This window comes from Sciurus vulgaris (genome assembly GCF_902686455.1).
Source record: "Sciurus vulgaris genome assembly, chromosome: 7".
NCBI lineage: Eukaryota > Metazoa > Chordata > Mammalia > Rodentia > Sciuridae > Sciurus > Sciurus vulgaris.
Window position 1 is genome coordinate 92853934 of NC_136467.1, and position 25622 is coordinate 92879555.

At 34.4% G+C, this 25622-nt stretch overlaps 1 protein-coding gene across 1 annotated transcript in view; it reads right to left on the bottom strand.

Annotated features, from left to right (window-relative positions):
• The window catches only part of ADGRB3 (adhesion G protein-coupled receptor B3), a 684429-nt gene that overhangs the window by 364945 nt on the left and 293862 nt on the right, over positions 1-25622 (bottom strand). The window contains 4 exon segments of the mRNA XM_079147374.1: positions 5728-5834; positions 6197-6298; positions 20756-20920; positions 21492-21656. Coding sequence (XP_079003500.1) covers positions 5728-5834; positions 6197-6298; positions 20756-20920; positions 21492-21656 — 539 coding nt within the window.

Sequence of the window (25622 nt, forward strand, 5' to 3'; positions counted from 1 at the left end):
TCTGCCCAGTGATCTACTTTCACTTCCTTAAAGACCTCAAAGTCTCTCCAAATGTTATTTCTTCTACATGTTTGTGTTCTCATCCTCTGATAAACTTGTCCTCTCCACTCTTTACTTGTCTAGTTCATCTCATGTTTTAGGTCAGTTTTAAATATCATTTTCTTGTACCGGTCCCACTATTTTTTAATCTAAAGTTCCTAACAATTTTTTCTCTATTTTGGTACCCTGTGAATCTTCCAATACATCACAATTTGTGATTATTTTATCTCTTGCCCTACCAAATTTATTTTGTGTTTGTTGAGAGTTGAATTCAAGTCGTAACTCCAGGTTCTTGTACTCTGCTTGATCCAGTTAAATTCAGTGAACATTTGTAGAATGAATAAATGAGTAGATGAATAGAAGGATAAAAAATGATGGAATAACAATACACTTTCCTTTGTAATATTTTTTCTTTGGTATTAGCCTAAATAAAATTCTCTGCATAAGTATATTATATCAAATCATCCTATGAATAAGTTCCAATTCAGTAAATTTCAATGCCTATAACTGACTCTACATTCCTTCTCTAAGTCACAGTAGTTCCGTACTCTGTGAATAGCTTAAATATATCTTGGGATTTTCTCAATTTAATCAGAAATGCATTCTGAGGTAGAAAAAAGAAAAAAAAATCCATATAGCTATTTGAGTTATTTCATTTATACATCTATATAATAGACTTTCTTAAAATTCTTAAAATACAATTATATGACTAAAGTTTTTTTTCATGTTTGTAATATGATTGACATTTACTTGTTTAGTAGGATATCTAATTAATGTAAAACCAATGTTTTTGCCTCCACAACTAGAAAAACCCATACATGTTACAAAAATCACCCTTTTAAGGGCATCAGAGAGGTACTGATGCAGTGAGAACAATATGAATTAAGTTTACAGAAAGTAGAGATCTTTTCTTATGTAAATCAAAAATTTCATGTCTAAAATGGCACTGTCTCATCAATCATATCTATTTACATTTTACTTGTATCCAGAGCAAAAAAGTGAAGCGTCCCTTATAATTATGTTTTATGAATTCTGGATCCAACCACAATAACAATCACAGGACCATTAGTCCATATTTTTAATAAACATGTAAATTAAGAAAAAAATAACACTTTTCTTTCCTCCTCCTGGGAAGGTTTGTTAAAGCTGGACAAAAACTGAGGGCAAGTGTGGCCCAGTCAGAGAACTTTTGGCATAGCAAGAGAAACCTAAATTATTGGTTTCCTCAAGCTGGAAAAAATATCTTGGAAATCTGAGAGGCTCTAAAATTTGAGACACTCTAATTCTGATGAGTTCTTAACTTGTGTAGGAAGCTGCAAAGTTAGGATGAATACTTTTAAAATGAATAAGTTTAATTTTCTCAATCTTTGCTAGTTCTTTGAAAGCAAATGCCTACTCAGGGGAAGAGTGCAACTTTAAGCCCCAGCTGGTCTTTCCCTAAAGACATATATATGGTGGATTTGAGTTTGCTTTGGCAGAAAGCTGGATCACTGATCTAGGAACTTGTAAAGGATAGAGATGAGTTTTCCAGTTCATCAAGGCTAACAGGTTGGGTGCCCTCGGCTTTCCATCCTTTCCATTAGGAAAGAATTTCTAATAGGAAAGCAGATGTTGTTAGCTATGGTTTGGGTAAGTGTCCTCCATAGGCCCATGTATGAAATAATTTGTCTGGATTTCACAGTGTTTTCAGGAACTGGTGGAACCTTTAAGAGATGAGGCATTGTGGCAGGATGTTAGGTCATTGGAGATGCGACCTGGAAGGTGATAATGGGACCCCAGCACCTTTATCTCTCTTTTTCATTTCTCAATCACAGTGAAGTAAGCAGATTCCTCCTCCATGCTGTCTTACAATGATATATTGCCTTACAACAGACCCTAAAACAGTGGTCTAAGCAAACATGAACTGAAACTATAAGCCAAAATAATCTTTCCCTCTTTTTAAGTTTATCAATTCTGATATTTTGTAATAGTAACTATAGCTTATTAACACGCAGTCTTCCTAAAACTTCAAAATAGTCCCTGAATGAACTGAAATATTAATCCCTCAAAGTATCTGAACAACCAAGAAAAGGGGATGTTTTCTGGTGGCCATTAATATGGTCTGCATTTGTTTTATACAAAGTCTGACATTCAATAAAAAATTACTAGACATGCAAAGAGGACAGAAAATATTATGAACACTGAAAATGAAAAAAGAAAAAAGCAGATTCCCAGATTATCCAGATATTAGAATTAGCTTCTAAAGAAACTAAGTATCTGTGGATTAAAAAGCTAAAGAAAATAGAGGGAAAAGGGGACAAAATAGCCATTTCCAGGCCTTGATGAGACATTTCTGAGGAACTATAATCTTTAAAAAAAAACAAAAACAAACAAAAACCTTATATTCTAGATCAGGAGTCAATGAAATATAGTCTGCAGGCCAAGTTCAGTTCATTGCCTGTGTTTTATATAAAGTTTTACAGAAATGCAGTCATTCCCATTTCTTTATTTATCGTTTATAGCTGTTCTCATGCTACAAAGCAGAATCCATTATTTTAACAAACAGCATATGTCATGTAAAGTCTACAATATTTACTATGTTATCCCTACAGAGAAATAATTGACAGGCCTTTTCTTAACCTATTATATAACAAATAAAGTTAAAACAGTTGAAAAAATTTTTTTCAGATATAATAGAAAATACATTAGGAATTTTTGAAATATGCTATAGACTTTAACATGTGGTCTGAATAAACTTAAGAGAATTCTGCCCATTATAAAACAAATAACACTCTCCAACTTTCCTGGGCATTTCTGAGTTTTGCAATCATTATTTAAGTTCTGGAAGAGAGGCCTCTAACAAATTTTGGGAGGTTGGCAACATTAATAAAAAGGGAATTGAATGCTCTATCTTGAGTTGTTAGAACGAGTCTCCATATTAGTTACTAAGAGGTCTGTGTAAGAAGAAATACATGCATATGGATACATGCTCTAGCCACACCATATCCCAAAAAACTTGCAGACCAGGTAACTCCTATTTCTCAGGCTCTCTATCCCCCTTGATTGCTGACTATTTCAAAATTAAAAGTACATACTACTTACCCAAATTAGCACATTTCTTTGTGCACATTAAAGAAACAATAAAGCTTGTACACTGTTTGTCTTAATATTTGTTATAAGAAAAATTATCAAGACTATTATTTTCATTTACCTATGAAAACTTTAATAATAAAGTTTATTACCCTTTTTCAGGCAATTTGTTGAACATTTTTGCAATAAGCTGGTGGCCAAAAAAGAGTAATATGTGAGGAGCTTTGTAGCAATGGACAAAAATTCCCCTGGAACATAGCAAATATAAGAGAAAAATAAATCAAACTTATTCTGATCTCTACCTGTCTCCCTTTGTATCAGTATCTTGGTTGGTCTCCTGTCTCTGTAACTCCATCCCTCTCTATCTTTATCTCTGCATTTCTCAAAAACCACAAAAAAAGGATTAATAAAGTTCTTAAATCAAGATTCAAGTTCTTTGATGTCTCTTATTATGAAGTCAAACTTAGAAAAACTAGATAAATTATCACTCCAACTTTTGTGTTTGCTCATTTAATGAAATTTGAAAAACAGAAACAGAGACTTTAAGGAAAATCTAAGGAGAACCTGGCTTGCAGTCCCAGATTATGGCTCAGATGATTTCAAATAAAAACTCAGGAGGCTGAGTGGCCACCAGAAAAGAGATTAGGCTTTGGATCAGTTGTGCCTGGGGTGTAACTTTCACTCTACCTCACTTAGGTGGATTCCTTCTCAGTAGATCTTCAGTTTCTTTCTATGAAAACTGAAGCAATAATATCACCCACCTTGAAGGTTCTTATGAAGATTGGAGTTAATTTTTGAAAGCTCCCAGTAGGTGGTTTGTAGGAGATGAACACACAGATGCTTTGTGTTCTACAAGATCGTGCACCTGATTTTATATACATGCCAACAAGGCTATATGCACGTTGACTGTTATTTTATCAACTGAATTATTTTTATAACATATACGATTTGAGATTTCATTTCTTCTACCTCAAAGACTAAAGGCTCTTCATTATCATGGTTGGCATTCACAGATTGCAAACTAATTTCCATTTCTGTAAAGAACATCAGATTTTCTGCAAAAATGTGATATTTTTCATTCTCACAAATTTCTAAGAATTAGCTTATATTTACTTAATTCTTGAAATTGTTCTATTTACCACCACGACTATGTAAGAACTGAATATATATAATTAGATTAAAATAAACAAACTCTAATGTCTAAAATGAGGGAAAAATAAAATCCATTAAAATTAAATTCATAAACATATTTGCTCATATTTAATTCTGATATAGAATAGCTTGAGTTACTGATAGCTATTATTTAAAGAGAATTTACTTATCTATATGTATATATACATAAAATTAAGTTTAACAAATACAAAATGTAAATGTTGTCCAATATATTTGCATACCATATCAGTAATTAAACTGATGAATATTTGGCTATATAGGAAATATATAAATATATTTATATTTGTGTTATATCTCTACAATATGTAAGTATATATTTATAATGGAAATAAGGTTGTAGGTAGCCAAATAATAAATTGCTAATATACACATATACATATATGTATCTATAATGACAGAAATAAGGCTCTACATAGTTATCAACTCAATTATTGTTTTCATATGTAAATGTATTACCCAGCATATATTTCTAGATTTTGTAAAGTTTGTTTTGTTTTTCTGATAAATAGATAAGTGCTAATTCCATTAATTGATAAGGGTAGTTATTGTACAAGCTACTTCTCCATCCACAAGCAAAAGTATCTTTCAGGTGTTTTAAAAAATTTATGTTGACAGTCAGAATATTAAAAAAAAAAAAAAAAAAAAAACACATGCACAGCAAAATATAAAGGCTCTTATCTAAGCATCATCCCTACCAAAGTTCAACTTCCCATTTGGCTTATGATGGTTTTTTGTTCTGTACCTCACAAAGTTTACCCCTCCAATGGATGAAGGTCCTCCTAGCTGTCAGGATGAAATGGCAACAGTGTCCAAAATGAGAATGACTTGCCCTTACAAAATATCAAGCAAAATGTAATTGTCCCCAAAATATTCACACATCACTCTCTGCATAGTTCAAAGATGTGTGGGTAACAGGAACTACTTTTGGAAACTTTAACCACAGAATTTTTGGCAAGTAATTAAATTTCTCTGGTGCAACAACACTGTCATTTTGTTTTCATATCTTAATCTCACACTGCAATGAGAAATTTGATACCTCAGTGACACAGCTTTATCATTTTCCAATTACTGAGAAGTTAAAGAATTTTTAAATGTATGCTTTGAAATAGGTCTCATATAGAATTTAACGCAGACTTGAACTAATCATGATATATAGTTTAATTCTTATACATAAAACTGGAAAACAGATTTTGTTTAGGTCTTTTCCCATTAGACAAGGAATTCTTTCATTTAAATAGCAGGATCTATATAAACCCAAGTCTGAGGAATAAAACAATTTAGCCTTAACTTACAGAAATTAGCTTTCTATCACATCTTATTTTTTTCATTAGGCCTTTTTTTTTCAGAGACTACTGATTTGATTGTACATCAGAAGGTTAAATTCTCACACAATGATCATTAGCAAAAAATAAACAGAGCAAGTACTAAAGCTGGCTTTGCACCTACTGAATGCTGCAAGTGTCTGTACTCATTTGATATGCATCTTGCAAAGCTCGGCTGTTCCCAGAAGGCCACTCCATGAAGACTGAGAGAGCAGCGTCTGCTAGTGGTGCCTGTGTGTCACAAAGAACAGAGAGAAGCTTTATAACAGGATGCTTGAAGGCATCGCATAATTGGGAGACTGACTGAAAACTGGGCTTATGCTATTTTTAAAAATCCTGCAGGTGAAATTGTCATTTTGGTTATTTTTATAATGCCTGTGAGTCATGCAGAGAAACCACTGCGCAAGCAATATTTTTGGGGTCTCTTTTTTGGCTTCTTTTAGGAAGTACTTTACTAAAATTGTTTCATTAATTGCTTATTGGAAAGACTTATTTATGGATACAGGACAAAAGCACGACTTCATAAGCAAGCACAGAATGCTGTTCTTGAATGGCAATCTTCATTTGGATTTGGGTGGATCATCTTACTGTACCTGTGGCATTCAGCGGGCATTGATTGAATGCCAAATCGCCTGCTGGAGTCCTTTTCCACACCATGGACATCAGATAATCCTCTGGGCATATTTCATAAGGTGCTGCAATTTTAAAACAGAGGAACTTGAATGTCAGCAGTGTTTTATTTTAATATTGCCAATAAACAATCCTCAAATGCATCTGTCAAACTGTGCAGCTCTTTCATGTTCTTTAAATTATATTGTTTACGGAAATGTTAGAGACATAAACAAAAAATCACCAGGTTTATTTCACTATCTACAAAATCTCCATGCTTCCTTCGATATTGCTTCTTGTGTAGGCTTTTTTGAAAAAGTCACTTGGGTTTGCCTACAAATTGAACACATTCAAGAACAACAACAAAAATTTCTTTCCAATGTATATAATATTTGGGGATGTTATACAATAAAGGTGATTCACAATATAGCAAAAGTCATATTAGAATTATTAATGATATGTGTTAAAAATAAATTAACATAAATGTAAAAAAATATGTTTTTATTTATTTATCCAAGAGCAAACAATGCCAGTTGTGCTATTTGAGAATAAATTGATTTAATTTTATTATATTTGAAATTTCAATTTAGTTATAGAATAAGAAAGTTAAAAGGAATTTTAAGAATAAACAGATGTATATAAAAATATTATAATAAAAAACCCCAAATCATGAAATAATGATTTATAGTACTTACATAAGTACCTTGATAAATGAGAACCTACAACAGAATAAGTAGGGCTGGGGATGTAGCTCAGTGGTAGAGTGCTTGCCCAGCATCTGTAAGGCCCTCCATTTAATCCCCAATATCACAACTACCATAATAACCACTACTACTACTATTAAAGTCCCTAAATAAATATATGAACATTACTTCCTGGGAGAAATGTCTCCCTTTGGAAATAATATCCTACTTAATCCATGACAATAATAATTCTACTGAACCAATTGTACTTCAGAATTTGTGAATTTTTTAGTTTACCTTGTAACTATTAATAGGTGAAAAAATGCAATTGGACACATTAAGTATTAAAATTGCCGTTTTTTGTTGTAATGACCTAAGACAAGCTGAATGATTTAAACAAGTGAGCATTTTAAAGTTGAAAGTATCAACAAAGATCACCTATTTCACTTCCTTTATAGATGAGGATGCCAAGGCCAAAATGAAATTTGTTCGAGATGATGGAGCTGGGAGAGGTATCAGTAGGGCTGAACTGTAGAATTTCAGTTCCTCAATAGCCTTCCTTTTGACTTTCCAAGTATTCTCCTTCTACCTTGAATTGTTCAAAAGAGTATTTTTTCCCTGATTTACTCTCAGTTCTGATTAAAACATATTAGTGACTTATTCCAACATATGGAAGCTTTGCTTGGTAGATGGTTTAGCAAGCAATCTATGTCAGCCTGTTTGCTTCATAAACTCTGTTCTTCTCCTCACTAGTGGTGTCCACCAGGCCTACCACACTCACCTCAGTCTTTACTCACTGAAACTTCCCTGGAGCACTTGACACTTTCCTTTCTTGAAAACACTTTCCTTAGAATCTTAGAAAGTTGTTCTCTCTTAGGCCTCTACCAAATACTCAGAACATTGTTTTGTGTTTATTTTCCTTCCTTGGTCTCCTTCCTTTGCATAATTGTTCATACTTTATCTTTTCCTTATGTTAAATATTTACTTAGATAATTTCCATCATTAATAATCGTATCATATTAACATTCATTCAGTCTTTGAGAGTCTTATATACCCTAACTCAATCTTCCTCAACTACCTCACAGAAGGGGAATTAAAATTTTTATTTTTCAAATTTGAAACATTACTTTTATTACATGTTAAATCCAGGGAAGAATATCAGTTCAAATGTGTGGCTCTGAGAGAGAGGAGTTGCCTGTTGAGGGTGCCAGGTTCCCACTGCCTTTGGGAGTTAACCATGCCTTTCTGGCCTCTTCCACTCACCCAGGCTGTTACTCAGGGTAAGACTGCTTTCCTGACAGGACCCTTCCTGGGATCACAGAAGAATTATCATTTAATCTAGACTGGTATGGTGGTGACGGATAGAAGTAGCATCATCACAAATCAAAACTAAAAAGCAGCGAAATATATCACACACACACACACACACACACACACACACACACACACACACAAATTCAACTCAAGTAAGGGCAGGGGAAACCTTCATGCAGGATTCTTTTTCCACAGTTATCTCAAGAAACACAGAGAAATAAATTAAGGAATATAGAAGCCATCACCAGTCAAGCATCCTTAACCAGCCACTCCCATGAGCAAGCTTGGGGACACTTCACTGACTCCTCCATCTATCCCCCACTGCACAGACAGCATATGCTCCTGTTCTTGACTCTGCTGCCCAACCATTCTCCTACCAGCTGGAGGTGTTTCCTAAGAGAATGGGTGATAGTATCAGGAAGGACAGGCAAAGCCTGGAGGTAAGGCAGTGGGAGGGAAGTCACTGCCAAGGAAATAGGTGGTGCTCATACTAAAGGGGAGGAAAGTTGGGAAAAGATGCAGTAAGGATGCAATCAGTTGCCTTCTAACTCAAATTTTTGCTTGTATTATACTGTAGCCATTTCTTTCTCTCCAGCTATGAATTAGAAACATCTATGTGTTTCTTTGGTTTAAATGTCTTTCTTGGGTTTTAGATTGGCAGAGACAACTGGTAAATGGCATTTTTAGTTGGATAGTCCACAGAAAACTCAAAGGCAAGCTGCTCACACTTCAATTCTCACCATTTCTCCCCACCCTGCTGCTTATTTTCACTCCCTGTATTTCCTAACTCTGCCAATAATATTCCAAACATGTCCCTATAACTAAAAACATCAGATGCATCTGCTACTCATCCTCCTCCTCTTAATCTTCCACATTTCTACTTGCATCACTTACTCAGGCATCCGTCCTGTCCTGTTTGAATTAGAGAACAAGTTTATTGGTAAATTCATGCATTTACTAACCTGTGCGATAGAGAGAACCGAGGTACATGAGAAAAATAGTCTCTGCCTCTGTTTCTCTCAGGCAAAGGGAGAAAGCAGAGGTAAAAATACACACGTGTGCATACACACTTGTGTGCACACACACAATTACTTTTAGTAATTATGTAATATAATCAACATAATTGTAATTCAGTACAATTATAATAAGTGCTTCAAACATGAAGTAGAGGATGCTGTTTCCATCAAAAATATGGGAGCCTTCCTGGAAGAAGTGACACTTAATTGAAACCTGCAGTGAGAGATGCAGTCAGTGCTCCAGGCAGAGGGAACATTATATGCAAGTGCCTTATAGCAGGGTAGGGCTTGGGGCATCCAGGCCAAAGTGACTGGAAGGAGAAGAATAAGGAAGGAGTGTGATGTCATGATCTGAAGACAAAGGCTCAGATTAATTTTTAATTTTAAGAAGATTGTTTTGCCTTCTGTAGGGCAAGATGGGCTAGACCAATGAGGTTAATGCAGTACCACAATAATGACTTTAGGAAGGTTGACTGGACTAAAGATGGAGGAAATTTTGGCAGACAAAAGGCAAGTTTGACAGGTAGGCTAAATGACATGGGGAATGAAGGCAACAAAGTTGTCCAGGATGGTGCCTGCTTCCTGAGCTGCAGGAAAGGATGCCAAGTGATACTATTTCCTAGTAACTTTCCCCTTAAACCAATATTTATGCCTTATAACAGAGTCATCTCTGTAATGGAGATTTACCTGTCCCTTGCTGCCATGGTTCCCCAGTCACCACGGGAGTATAGATAACTGTATCCTGTGTGATGAAAGACCCTTCCAGCATACCTGAATCTGGGATGCCTCCTGCTCACTCACCTGTACATCAGTCACACAGAGTGATCACTCATTTCCTAAATATTCCACACTAATTCTTGTTTCTCTCTGTATGCAAATGCTGTATCTTCTGCTTAAAATGCTCTCTCCTCCCATTTTTGAAAGTAAAATTTCAATTTATCTTTAAAACACACCTAAATGATGTATTTTGCAAAATGATGGAAATCTATTTTCACTGTTAAATCTAGTAGCTACTTGCCAAATACAATTGAGTTGCTAAAATGCACTTAGTTGGGCTGAGGACTGAATTTAAAATTTCATTTAACTTTAATTAATGTAAATTAAATTTAAATGGTTACCACTTTGGACAGTGCTATAATAGATAATAACTCTATTTTTGTAAGTTTAACAAAAATTATTATAGAATATTTTTAAAAGGAAAATTAGAATAAGTATTAAAATTTACAGAATGTATCCTGAATAGTTTATTACTTAATCAAATTCTATAGAAAATGACTGCTCTATTTTTAATGATATGATAGTTTTTATCTATTATTACTGTTACACTTGATTACTGTTTGTTCCCTCTATACATCTCACTTCTGTTCATTATCATCCTCATCATCTTTTGATTTATAATATTTTACTTTCACATCTCTTGCACTGTCTTTCTAGTTTTCAATGCTTTCAAACTCAAATTTTCTTCAGTTCTTCTGATGAAATCTGAAATACATTTCATAACACCTGTCTCTACAGCTTCTAGTATATCCTGATTTAGTCTTGATATAAACCAATGAAAAAGTAATCTGTACACTGAACTTCTTCATTTCCCTGGAGTGGACTCAGAAAGCTTTCACACTTTATGTTCTGGCAAAAGGCACTCCCTTCTCTGTGCCCCTCCTCCCTGTCCACTGTGGTCAGAATATCTGGTCATTGTAGATGTTAGCCACTAGATGGCAGTGGTGGCCAACAGGGTGAATGTTTACTGGGCCTGCCGTTGAAACTGATGAGGTTCAAAATCAAGCAGCTATCTACTGGGAAATATGGGTCATTGCTTGATTTTTTAAAGGGCATACTACTTGGGGAAAAATAAAATGCCATTTTTTCATGTAAGGAAATATATTTAATGCTTAAACTGGCCTGTTACAAGGTCCTGCAATGTGGTTCCCCTTGGCTGTGTTCCTTCCCTCTGAACTCTCACTGCCTCCTCTCAGTCAGGCTTGTCTCCTGGCTGACTCCTTCCCCAATACTCTGCTTGAGCTGTTGCCTCAGAACGTGCACAGTTGGTTCTTTCCACCCAGAATACTTCTCTTCCTTGTCCTCAAATATTTACATGGCTCTCATATTCACCACTTTACATCTTAACTCAAATCTCAGTGATTTGCTGACCCACCTTTCTACACTCCCATCTCTGCTCTCCAAAACACGTGACTGTTACCTTGTTATAGCTACATTTTTCAAGCCTATTCTTTTATTTGCCTCCTCTTGCTAGACAATATATTTTTCAATTATGCTGATTCTAAAAATCACAGAGGATGAAGATGATTCTGCACAATACTGAGAATTTGGGTGTGTGTGCATGCGTGTGTGTGTGTGTGTGTGTGTGTCTGTGTGTGTGTGTCTGTCTGTGGAAAATGGTCAGGTACAAGTCATTTCAACTTAAAGGATAAAGTGGGAGAAGTTAGTTATTACAGTTACACTAGAAGTTAGTCTAGAGTTTCCAGTGAATCAGGTATTGACAAAATTTGAGCTTGGTAGGTTATATCTGACTTAGCAAGAGCCAATGGGCCACTTTGTAGGATCCTCTGATGTGACCTACATCCCAACTGTGGTATGGAAGAAGCTGGATAAGTACTAGTTCTCTTTGGTCCATTCACACTATTCAATTACTGACTTACTATCTGTTTGATCTACCTATAATCAAATAAAATAAAATAAAACCAATAATTTTCTAAATCTAGGGAGGCTGACCAACTTCATGTTTTGCTCCACTATAAATTCACAAAGTCTTGGATTCACTGTGCTTCTTGAAGACAGAAACCCAGTATACAAATGATGAAAAAAGAAGATGGCAGGAGAATCATTGATTTAAAAGTTTCAAACTGGTCCAGGATTTCCAACTTTTTAGTATGATGTCAAATCCCACAGCTGTTTTAAATATTTGATCAAAGGTGATTTGGTATTCTTTGAAGATTACATCTTTAAAAATTAGTAAAGAAAACAAGTCTGTTTATGCTCATATCAGAAGCAGAAGAGCCTAGACATTAAAATAAGAATTTATTTTCTTCTAGTTTATGTTTATAAATCCCCAGTAGTGGGGATCTTCCTGGATTTTTCAGTGCCACTTATAGAATTTGTTCATTCAACAAATATTTAGTGCCCATAATATCCCAGTCACTTTGTTAAATACTGTTCACATAAAGGAGGACCCAGAATTGTCAGGGTCTCTCGACTACAAAGAGATGGTCAGGAAAATAATAATGTGAGAAATTACAGTTCAGCAGGATATCCATTGTGATCTGGTAGCTCTAGAAGTACTGTAGGATGGAGCATGTGAATAGCGGATTTACAGAAGGGATGCTCATGTTGACGTAAAAAAGATAAATAGGACTTGTCCAATGTGGAATGGAAGTATCTTCCATGTGGGAAGACCCAGAGGGCAAAGAAAATAGGCACATCCAATGAATTGTGCTGTTTCAGAATGTATAAAGTGGGGGATGAGTAGAAGATAGGTAATTGGAGAAGGGGGAGGGTTTATAAATGATGGGTAGCCAAGAAGTTTGAATGTGGTTTAAAGTCAAAGGAAATTGTTTTTACATGCTATAATTGCAGTGGACTGAAGGAACATGAGACTGAAGACAAAGAGACCTGAGGCAATCTAAATAATATACCTAGGAAGGGGGCAAAGAATCACAGGAAATGCAAAAGAAGTAGATGGATTCCAAATTTGTTTAGAAGGTAGACCGTACTCAAGTCCATAGCTGACTGGGTTTAAGAGGTGAGGAAGAGCGAGAAATAAAAGAGGGCTCCAGGAAGGATGTTCAGTGTGCTTCATCCTGAACTACAGCATGTAAGCAGAAATGGCTTTGGAGAGGAGATGCTGAAAACGGTTTTGCATTTGCGATATCTGAGCACATTTAGATACTATCAAAAACTCGGTTGCTATATGGAACCAAAGCTCAAGAGAGAAACATAAGTTAGAGATTTAGATTTGTGTTGATTTTTGTGTGTGCTTAATGCTACCGATGTATATTTTGTAAATTAGAAAATACATAACTAGCTTAGGCACTCTCTGTGCTCAAACTAAAAACATATTATCATGCAGCAATATGAAGGACTCCTGTATTTTTATGCCTTAGCAAAATGTAATAGCAACTCTGTTCATCAGCAGAAAGATCCCACTGTTTGCTATCACTAGCTCAAAGATACAAAAACTCATTTGTAAGATACAACTGTACTTGAAGTCACAAGTATGTAGTTAGCATGCTCCCTTAAAATAAGGTTGCAATTACCTAGTGATTAGCTGTTAATCTGTCTATTCAAACTGATTTTCTGTCTCTTAAAAATAGCAGAAATTATACAGGGTTTAAATCAATTTGATGTGGAAAATTAGTTTTCACCTCATATGCTGGAATTTCAGCATTAAAGAGAAATTGATTCAAAAGTGTAGAGCTGGCATGCAGAAAAATAGTAAGAGAAAAGAAAACATGCACTACTCGTGACCTCACATTTCAAATTTTACTTGCTGGCAAATCATGAATTATTATTTTTTGTGAATTCTCATGCTGGGGGATGCAGAGGTAAATGAGATAGATTCAGTCTCTGTGCTCACATGGTTTACAGCTCTAATTTCAAAGGTGGAACCTACTCAGGTGAAGAATTCATGCTGCTGTCAAGGTCTGAGAGAAAAAGAGTGTTTATGAAGTGTTTCATAACACTGTGCCTCACATAGAAAATGGTTTTATCTATCTCAAGTTGTAACAGCATACAATTATATCTGCAATCTGTACATATATCACTAGGAATTATTCTTCTAAGTGAATTACATATTTTAATTAATCAAATTCTCATAGTAACCTCCTGAATTGAATAGAATATATTTTAAACATAAGGCAACCAAGGTATAGAGAACTATGTAGCCTGAGGTTACAATTGAGAGGCAGTAGCCCTGAGGTACAACCAAGACTCATTCTCAGAGTGGACATTGTATCTAAGTGTAGGAGTTAGGAGTTTAAATAAGTTATTCTTACATTTCACAAAAATTTGTTTTTAAGTTTGGAAGGCAGCAAACCATAAACTTTGATTTTATTAGTAAACTGTAAGCTTCAGATTGCTTGTGTGAGTACTGGTCTGGACCATGTTTTATGTACACACTCCCAAGCAAATTCTGTATTTTATCATTTAATTCTATATTTCAGCTTAGTAGACAAGATTACTCTAGTTTTAAGCTTTTAACAAATTTAACTAAAATAATGTTTAACTTCAGTTTTGAAGAATAACTCTTTACTAAGCTTTTGTTATATGGTTTAATATTGAAGTGCATTCCAGACTTTGCTGGAAAATTTTACTTGCCTTTTTATATTATTTTAGGAAAAGCTGAGGGTAACACTCCTTTTTTGCCTTCTCTAATCTTAGCACATGTAGAAAGTGATGACGTGCAAGCTCACTGGCATGAGTGGGAAGGCTACTTGAGATTAAGCCCCCTGGCCACAGCTTCCTGTCAGGCTAGCTGCACTAAGGACTTTGGGATCATTATTTGGACACACTTAGGGCCAATCCCAGCAAGATGAGTTACTGTGGGGCTGCCTCTAGGAGCTCCGACCCCAGGGGAAGTGGAGCTAAGATTTGGGGAAACTGAATAACTTGTTTTAGAAACTTTGACATCTTTCCTACCTCCAACATGTCAATCATTCATTTCTAAGGAAAGAAGTATACTGCAAATTATAAATGTAAAATTAAAAAATAGTTTAAAGTTCAATTTATTATAAATAAATTTTATTCATTATTAAAAATAATATTGGTAAGCATTGACCCTAAAAAGCATTAATCAATTTCAATAATTTTAAAGATTAATTTTAATTTCCTTAACTAAAAAATTATTAAAGAGTTCCTAAAATTTGTGTTTATTTTTATTACAAAGTAACTCGATGTGGAAGGAAGAAACAACAACAAAAAAAGCATAAGTACTTTTCTACTTTTCAACTTGAGAATGCTCAGCATGTGGCCAGATATTTCTGTATTGGTCCAAAGTACGATAATATAAGATTAAAATGAATTATTGTTTAAGTTTCTACCATCACAGAAGTCATGGAAGTTTTCTCCACGTCTCATCTGGTGAGCAATCTATAAGACAAATTATGATAATATACGTCTGCATAGCAACAGGTTTGAAAAAGAGACATTGCTATTTGATATAGATATTATTTTAGAACTCAGTGGTTCCTCCTTAATTCTGCCCATAAAATTCAGTTCATTTTTTTAGAACTGTTGACTAGACTATGTAATAAAACCCATGCTTTTGTGGGAGGATTAGACACTATTTTAAATATTTATTAAACAAAGGATGATCTGTCTCACATAGGCTATCTTCAAGTCCTAATTAATTTCCATGCCTTTTAGAAATGACATGGTTAAAAACAAATAGAACATTTAAGAGGGAAGAATTCAATTCCTAGTGCCACCTACTGTTAACACTGAACCTAATGTTTGGTTTTAGGTGACTGATGTGAACTTTAGAGTATGACATTGTTACATTCAAAAATATTCAGTGAAAATACTTACTTTAACCTTATGAAGAACTCAACCTATAATAGCATAATTTCTTGTAAGATATGCAGATACCATCTGACATCAGAAAATAATAGAAATTCCAATGGAATAGGAACTTTTAAAAGCACTATTTGTGATGAGCTAATAGTGGTTTGAAAAGAAAAAGGCAAAGCAGATGCCAATGTGTATGCAATTTTAATACAGTGTAGCATTTTTTCTCCTTCAACAAGAAAATGCAGATTTTACACTCACATATTTGGATTTCTAATAGTAGTTACATTTAGACTTAAAATGGAATGCTACACAGAGTTTTCAAGAGTCTAGTTTACTAAATATGTTAAACTTCTCTCTACCAAGGACAAAATAATTGTACTGGAAGTGATTCATCCACCACCCTGCTCACTGGGACCTGGGGAGAAAATAAGTCAATGTGAGCTAAGACACTGTCTTCCTCTCTTGACACCATGCTCACGCTCACCTGCATGTGTATACAGTAGCTAATGGCCTTGGGGGATAAGAGGCAGCAAAAATAAACTCCTGCTCAGGAAGAGAGGTGCTGGGGATAAGAAGATCTGTGGCCTGGCATTGCACACTTTTTATCAAACTTGTTCAATGATACTTAAGTTGCTTTTCCTGCTTCTCTGTGGAACAGGAAAAATGAGAACTGCAGAACTGAGAGTTGGATAATGACTAAACCATCTTTTACCCACAACTACTAGTTAATTGTCCTATTTGTCTTTAAGTGACTGTTGTGAAGAGATCTTATTTGGGTTGAAATGAGTTAGGTGTAAAGACTTGAAACGGATTGTCTGTAATTTCCTTCTCAACAGATTGCATAAATAATCCCCCATCATTTCTGAAAAAGCATGAATAAAAGAGAATTTTGCAATCTTGTTTAAGTACTAGCTCTAACCAATAGAGCTGAGATGGAGGACTGCATTCCATTTCTTTGTTAATTTTCACATTATTAATATTACTATTATTTGACAATAATACATCATTGCAACCCAAAGGATGATAAGGAGACCAGCATCCTCAATAACACCTGACATTTTATTAGAAATGCAAATTCTCAAGTCCACATTAGACCTGCTGAATCAGAGCATCTGGGAGTCGTGCTCGGGAGTCGTGCTCAGAATTCTGTGCTTTAACAAATTCTCAGAGTGATGTTTAAGTACTCTTAAGTTCAAAAAGCATAGCTTTGGACAATGAGAGTAGGCACTAAAAGAAAAAAAACGGGGCACAAATTGAGCAAGTTTTGTGATTCCTCTTACTGAAGTTCAAAGAAAATTACTCAGAAATTAAATGACGTTTCTCTTGGTATCTGGAGAAGAAATACTTCCATTGCAAAGTAACTTAACAATAAGGAATGGGCAATTCCAGAATGACATTTGTACTAAGTGGGGATTGGTTGTGTGGAGGGAGTTCATGTACGCTATATTATAGGTTGCCAAATTCTAATACAAATGCATCCCAATGTTCTAGACAAATTTTGTGCTACCAACATTACTGACTGCTGTCCTCTTTTGGTATGAATCTTCAGAGATAAATATCACAATAATTGATGATTCTTCGACCCAAGTTGTTATTTCTGTGTACATTTACAATGTGGCTATTTTACTTCACAAGTTTTTCTGAGCACACTTACCCTGAAAGTCTCATTTAACATTTTCAGACAAAGCAACTGTAAATTGTAGATTTCTACTTGACAATTAATTAATAAAAAAGTGATGGAACCTGGAAATGGAGTTGGAGAAATAGTGAGCCCTTCCCCTGAGAAAGTGAGTAGAATATCCCCAGGGAATCAAAAAATTAGTGGAGGATAATCTAGCTATAATATTTGCTTTCTTAATAATATTATCCAGGAAGCTACTGGGAAAAAGAAATGAAAAATATCATAACAAAGCCGGTAAACTACTACCAACCTACCATTTTACCCCTCAAAGTCTGAGGGTGTGCAATGAAAGTAAGGTAAATAAAATCATTATATGGTAACCTTGACCAACTTAAAAATTGGGACCCTTAATTATCTTCTCTATATCTAACCTATTTCCCAATTACTAATATTTATAAAAATAAAATTTTCTTCCTTACAATTTTCTTATGATGACAAAAGAAAAATTTTATTCCTGGTCATGATGTTTGTAAATATCTTTAGGAAAAATCCTAATACTGATGAGCAAATATTTTTACTTTTACTTTTAGTAGACATTGTAGCAGCTTCTGATGAAATCCAGATGATTAATCATTATTTTCACTAATTATCTAGACAAAAATGTGAGGATATTGTATCTCTTCCTGACTACAAAGGGTCTCCTGACAAAGTTTATTAATCTGTTTTGTTTTCAGATTAAGTGAAGCACAAAAATAAACAGCAGTTTTTCCCAGATACCTGAAGAAAATTTAAGAATGAACAGAACTAAAAATAATAGTAGAAAAAACTTATTTTTCTTAAAGAAATATTTGTTGAGGTTTTATTATTGATGAGAAGAGAAAAAAATGCCTTAGTAAATGTTTTGGAAATTTGAAATTTTTACCAGTTCCTGTTGTCCATGTGCACCAATATTATGAATGAAATTGAGAACACTATAGTCCTACTTACAAAAGTGATACACCATGACCACAGAAGAAATCAAGAGGATTAGAATCCCATTTATAGATCAAGTTCACTGTGGAAAACTGAGTTACTTAGAAATATTGTTGTCTTGATAAAATAATATGACAGCACATGAAAAGTTAGATAAATATAAGCAAACTATTTTGATAAAACATTTTTTATTCTCTATATAGACATGCATTTTTGAAATTAATAGTCATATAAAGCTTTTGATAGATAATGTAATTTATGTTCATATAAAAGTATCAGATTAGTATGTCTTCAAAGGCTTGGTCTATATATTTCTGCATGTGTGTGAATGGGTGCATATATGTGCATATATAAATGTATATTTGTCCTTGTTAAGTAGTAATTTGTAAATTATTTACCAGATTCAAGAATTTATTTTAATTATAAAACTACATACTTGTAAACAATTTGTTGTTCCTTTCATATCAGACTATTGAAAAGAGTAAAATAAAAACGGTACTAATACCCTGAAATATACGTGTACTACAAAAGATATTTTCAGTTTTATGTGGTAATTTTTCAACCTGCCTTAAATCACAAAAGCCAGCAAATAAACTAAGGGAATACAGGATAGTATTTTTCTTATAAACAGATTTGTAAAATGTTTTCCAAACAGCAGGTGGCAATCTTGGTAAATTTGATTGCACAAGAACCATCTTACCTAGATACATGCAGATGAAAGACAGTTTGAGAAGACCAGTTACAAACTGTAGTATGCTAGAACTGGTTAAGATAACTTCAAATATTAAATGAGTCTTGTTTAATCATGCTTTATTGTCTAACAAAATTTGTCCCTGGGTGAAATTAATGTTTTTTGTTTAATGCTTCTTAATTCTTAGGCAGCATAGGAGTCATTTCACAGTGTTAATACTGGTAGGCATCCTGCACATCAAAATGCTATATGCTGTTTACTTCTCATCATTCTGAATTCATATGGCTTTAAGAATTTTTTAAAAAAACTAATTTTAGATCTTAATTCAAAGAAAACCTATTGACATATTGCTGCTGCTCTTAAAGTTCACTTTCTGCTATTATTCTTAGTGTTGAACTATGAGAAATGTTTAGAAGTCTAATTATGAAGAAAATGAAGTTTGACTTCTAGATATCTCGGAGAATACCTTGGTTTTTCTAAATTGATGCAATCATGTTAGATAGAGAGAGAAATTCATAAGTTTCTGAACTGAAGACATCTGCAACTAGTTGTACTCACTGTATTCCCAGCATCTGGATAGCTGGAGAATATAAATAATTTCCACACAGGGACTGGCAGCAATAGAACTCTGATGGAATATTCAAATTCCAAAAGTTCAACCTTTTCCTGTATACCCCACTGTCAAATCTTCAAATTTTATCATATCACTTTTTTAATGTGTTTGTAACAGTTTTGCCTATGATATTGTCCTATAAATTATATTTACTAAGTTTTCATTCTGCCAATAATATTTTATTGAATAAACATGATTTTGAAGAAATCTTTGGGTTTTTTTTTTTTTTTTTTTTTTTTTTTTGCAGGGGGCACCAGGAGCACTCAATCACAGAGCCACATCCCCAGCTCTTTTTAATCTTTTATTTTGAGACAGGATCTCCCTAAATTGCTGAGGCTGCCTTTGAACTTGTAGTCCTCCTGCCTTAGCCCCCTGAGTCACTGGGATTGCAGGCATGCACCCCTGTGCCTGACTGAAATCTTTCTTTTAAATGATCTTTAGAAACATATATGCTTTATAATCTGGAAAAATTCTGACCTTCATCCTTTTCTATGCTTATATAGAAAAATCTTCTAATGCAGCAGAACTTCAACTCTTTTACTGGTAATTTAGACTTTACGCTTTCATTTTAAAATGTGTTTCTCATAGGAATTCCTTTGTACAATAGAAATTGGGGCAAGGGATAGGAACAGAGATGTCCAGTGACATCCATCAGGGTTAGATTAATCAACAATAGAACATAAAATGTCTGAATTTCAACATCATCTCTTTAGCTTCTCACTTAACCTTCTAACATATCTTTATATTTCTGGGATAAATAATCTAAGGAAACTTGTTTTGTGCTCTCAGTAACCAAATATTTCAGATAATGGTAGAAAAGATGTAAACTAATTTAAACCATGGTCAGTCTTACTATTCTTCCATGTGGCTACATTTTTATTACCATATTTTTTAATCATCTTACAGCAAGTCATTTAAAATCTATAAAACTATTCTCTGACAACTCTGAACAGGATTCCCCATATAACAGAGAGAAAAGAAATCACCAGGTTATCATCAGCAATCTTCAAACTGAGGAAGTACTTTCCTTAACTTATGGCAGTATTTTTAATCTTTCATAAATTTCAGGTTGTAAAATGTTTCCATTAGGATAATTTGGGTTCCTTCTTACCAGGGCATCGCTGTTCACTGCATCGTCTCACTTCTTCTCCTGTTCCTTCACATTGCTGTCCTGTGATCGCTGCACCCTGACAAGTCCTTATTCTTCTTTCCCAGCCTCCATCACAGGACTTAGAACATCCACTCCAATGGCCCCACTGATTCCACTGACCGTTGGCTGAAAAAAAAAATGTGTCATGGTCAATGATAATGCTGTACTGTACACTGATTTAGGAATCTGTATATCTGAGAACATTACAATCCTTTGAATTTTTATGAATCTACTACCTTGAATAAACTATTCAAATATTTGCTTTACTGGTCAAATACAGTTCATTGCAATTAGCAAAAGGTTATATAAGTGTGTCTGATTCTTGCATGGACATTAAAACTTACTTGTAAAAAGTGCAAGTTCAGTGCTGAACTATGCTAACTTACTTGGTATTTAATCTTCAGAATCTCCTTAATTGTGTTACTTTACTAACATGGTATATAGTAGAATAAAGTCTGGTATACTGGCTTCATTTATTAGAAATAAATAAATATCTTATTATTCCATGATTTCCTGGCATGGTTCTGTCAGGTTTTATTTAATTAACTTATTTGTTTTATTTTCATGGTGCTGGGGATTACTCATGGGGCCTCACCTACACTAGGCAAGCATTATACCACCAAGTTCTAACTCCAGTCTGGTTCTGTCAGGTTTTATGAATGGCAGGCACCCTTTATATGCAGGACCCACTCCTTACCTGTACACTCAGGGTTATAGCACTCTCGGCTCTCTGCCCACGGCCCTCTGCATTCAGAGCCCCCATGAGCAGCTGCAGTGCACTGCCGGCTTCTTTGCTGGGTCCCGTTGGAGCATGTCACTGAGCACTGGCTCCATGAACTCCACTCCTGCCACTGTCCATCAACTACCAAAGAGCAGAATGAGAGACACTGTGAGGATGTCGCCCAGTGAGGAAGGCTGTCCAGAAGGCACACAGTAAGACTAACCTTAACCATGAAACCTTCGAGTGAATTCTCAAAGAATTCAACGGAAGGCCACACTAGCATGAGATTTCTTTATTACCCCCAAACTATTATTACTTTATTTCTCACTTATATTTTCTTTTATGTATCCCCACTATCTCTTTTTATTTACTTATTTCTTTAAAACTATTAATCTTTCAAAAATACAAGGCCTTGAGCTGGACCTTAAAATATCAAAAGTGAAAAAACCTAATGTATCAAGAGCTCATATTTTAGAGAAGGAACTTCTAAAAATAAAACATTAATTACCTATTAAAGAACTCACTGATATAGTGTGTTGTATGGTTTGATTTTAGGACACTGTGAGATAAAGACTAGGGAGTTTTCCTTAACAAAGAGATTTCAGACAAGTCCTGAAGAACAGTGAGGTAATACTTAGGACATGGTTTCTCTACAGAAGGATACACAAATGTCTGAGGCAGCAGAAACATGGGCACTTCCAGGAATTGAATGGAGGTCATGGTGAACAGAATGTGGAGAGCCAGATAAAGAGAGGTAGCAGAGGATACTGGTAAAAATGCAGAGCCAAATTCTGCAGGGCTTTTGTCAGTTGTGTTATGAGTTTTGGTTGTTATACTTAGATCACTAAGAAGCCATCGAAGGATGGTATTGATCTACTGCAGGGCAGAGAAAAAGTTACCAGAGAAATGAGGGAGGGTCTGAGGAAGTAATGAAGAAGTGTCTGGAGGAAATCAGAAAACTGCTAGGCAGGACTGGTGAGAGGAATACCTGAAGGACTGGTCTTGTGAGCAGAAGCAAAGAAAGCATCCAAGTCACTTCCAGGTATCTGTGTCTGATCATTAGGATCTAATATATATAGGCTGTTAAACTTGACTTGTCTCTGAGATAGTCAAATTGAGATTGATTCATCTATTCATTCATTCAAATGATTTTGAGAATCTGCTAGTTATCAGACACTGTGAGAGGTGTTAATGAAGGATAGAGAAACAAAAGCATATAAATCCCAACCTCAAAAATCTTGCAATTTAATACATTATGCATGTACATAAGAAAGAGACAGCACTGACAAAGAAAAATGTCACAAAATAGAAAAAAAACAAGGATTCAACCAAAAATATTTACTAGGTTAAAATGCATTAACTAGTATATATGTTATAATGCCCTCATATATATGACTACCTTTTTCAATACCATTCCATGCTTCTTAGTCAATTTGATTGTAAGTGAAAGAGAATTCACCATAAATCCAAAGTTTTGAGATAAACCAATGTCACTGTGAATATCCATCCAAGCAAATGAGAAAGTCTGGCAGAATATGAGCAAGTACTTTCAACCTAATTTCAAGTCTTACATGTAGCTATTAAAAAGAATGTTGTTTAATAGGTGACTAGCTATATTTAATAAACCCTTTGTCAGATTAAAAATCACAAAATGCCAATTTAATCATTCCATTCATGTAATGTTAGCATCTCACTTTATTAAAAGCATTTGATATAATCTTATTGGCTATGTAGTACATTTTCCAGACAAAAGAGAAAATTCTAGTGAATCAATAGGACATTATAAATTATCTACTTACCTTCTATTTTGGCGTTAAAGATGAGTGCATTTTTCATTTCAGAATTTGGCTTTTCAAAGATAACACTTATTGAGCTTGCATTATGAGCCCTCACTATTCTAAGCAATCTGAGAAAGGTTTATAAAAATAAGACTTATATCTTGCACCTTACAATCTGTTTGGTAAAGGAATGATGAGTACACACATTTTTGAGAACATTCAGAATGCAAAATGAACAGAGATGAATTTGGTGATGCCAGACTGATCTGAGTTACTAGAAGAAAGAAATGTGTGATGTCCTTAAATATTTGGATTTGAAGTAACTCTTAATTGTGTTTTATTTTAAACAGTTACACATTAACTAACGAAGAAAGGAAGACATGTCTTTCCAGCTGTGAAGATGAGGAGTAAGGAATGAGCAAACAAAATGTAGACTTTAGAGAGAAGATAAGTTAGGAGGGAATTTTGATTCCTTGAGGAGTGAGAAAAGACCTTACTGAGAGAGATTAAGAAGAGTGAGGACATCTGTTTGTGAATTATGTTGTTCAACAGGCTTTTCCTGAAAGGAGACTTTGTCTCTTCATTAGTAAAAAGTAAAAATTTAAAAAACAATTTAAAGACTTTGCATTCATGTATTTGCAATATTAGTTGCTCAGTCCTTTCTGACAGTGTACACATTTTATGTTTTGGCTTCAGTTCAAAATTGAATTAATATTAGAAATTCAAGGGACTTTTGAAGTTAAGCACTATCATAAAACAAAGAAATGCATCCAAGATGTGAACGGTTTTGTTCATGAAATCAGTTACAGGAAAGAAATAACAATGACATCAACGATGTATCAAGTAGATGTTTTTGCTGTTTTATTTTACACTGAGAACTGAAAGGTCCTTTATTGAACATTAACTGCACTATTATGAGTGAATTGACTTGACAAAGTATCTCATTGGATATAGATTAAAAAAAACAAGAGGAAATAAACCAATATGAAATGTAATACAAAAACCCACTATGTGTTCCTTTAATATGTCAAGTACAAGTTACTGGAAAAATGGAAAATTGAGATGTCAGAAAAGAGAGAGATGTTATATATAATATATATATATAAATATAATATAGACATTATATATAATATATATGATAGAATTTCTTTTAGTATCAATGTTAAACAGGTTTTATTGTTAAGGTTCTTGCCTGTGTCATATCCTAGAATTTTTCTAAAAATTCATTAGTTAGGATATTACTTTTAAGGACTTTAGTGCCCAGGTGATAGAGATGGTAGTGTCATTTTATTAAGTAGGAAAAACAATGGAAGGTAGTAAGGTTTTAGGGAGATAGAAATTAAGTTCTGTTTTGAACAGCTAAAAATTTCTAAGTAGGAAATGTGCATGCATTATCTCTCAGGGATAAATATTGAAATATTTGAAAATAAAAACCATTTATCATGTTCCATGACTATAGTTCTTTTTTATTTCATAACCCCTCATGTAGGTATTCTCAGATATGAAAGGACAGTTTTTTACTTTATATCTCATGTTTAACTGAGAAGCCAAAGTGGTGAAGGAACAGCTTCTTCCACCCCACTGACAGGTTTGGCAAATAGCTAATATAGACAGTCAATGCCCCTCTGCATCCAGTATCAGTCCTATGTGTTAATTGACCTCTCTACATTTGTCAGAGAGACCTTCCGGGGTTATTACAAACCTACAAATTTCAAAGCAAACAAAAAACAAACCTCAAACTATTGTTCTAAAACTATAATCCTTTTGAAAACTGGTTCACATCTTGGTATTGTGTCAGAGAAAAAGTTCTCTGATATGTCAGTGTTAAACACTCTCCAACTCCTATTGGAATCTCATAAGCACTAATAGTAAACATTTACTAGCAACTTAGTCTTCATCTTCTTAGACCTGGGAGAACTATGGTGACAAAGACCCACCAAACTCGGCCCTCATAAAGATATACTCTTCGTGAGAGATGCAATAAGACATTCAATGCAAGTAGGATCCAGAAGAAAGTACCAGGGATTGAACCCAGGATCCCTTAAACACTAAGTCACATACCCAGCCCTTTTTATTTTTTATTTTGAGACAGGGTCCTTCTAAATTTCTGAGACTGGCTTTGAATTTGCAATGTTCCTGCTTCAGCCTCCCCAGCTACTGGGATTACAGGCATGGGCCACCATGCCAGGTAGCAGTAGGCATATTTGTAAAATATAAAGAGACTTTAAATCAAATGCAGCAGAAATAATCAAGAAAGGTCATTATATGATGACAAAGGGGTCAATTGAGCAAGAGAAAATAACAATTCTAAATATTTATGTACCCAATA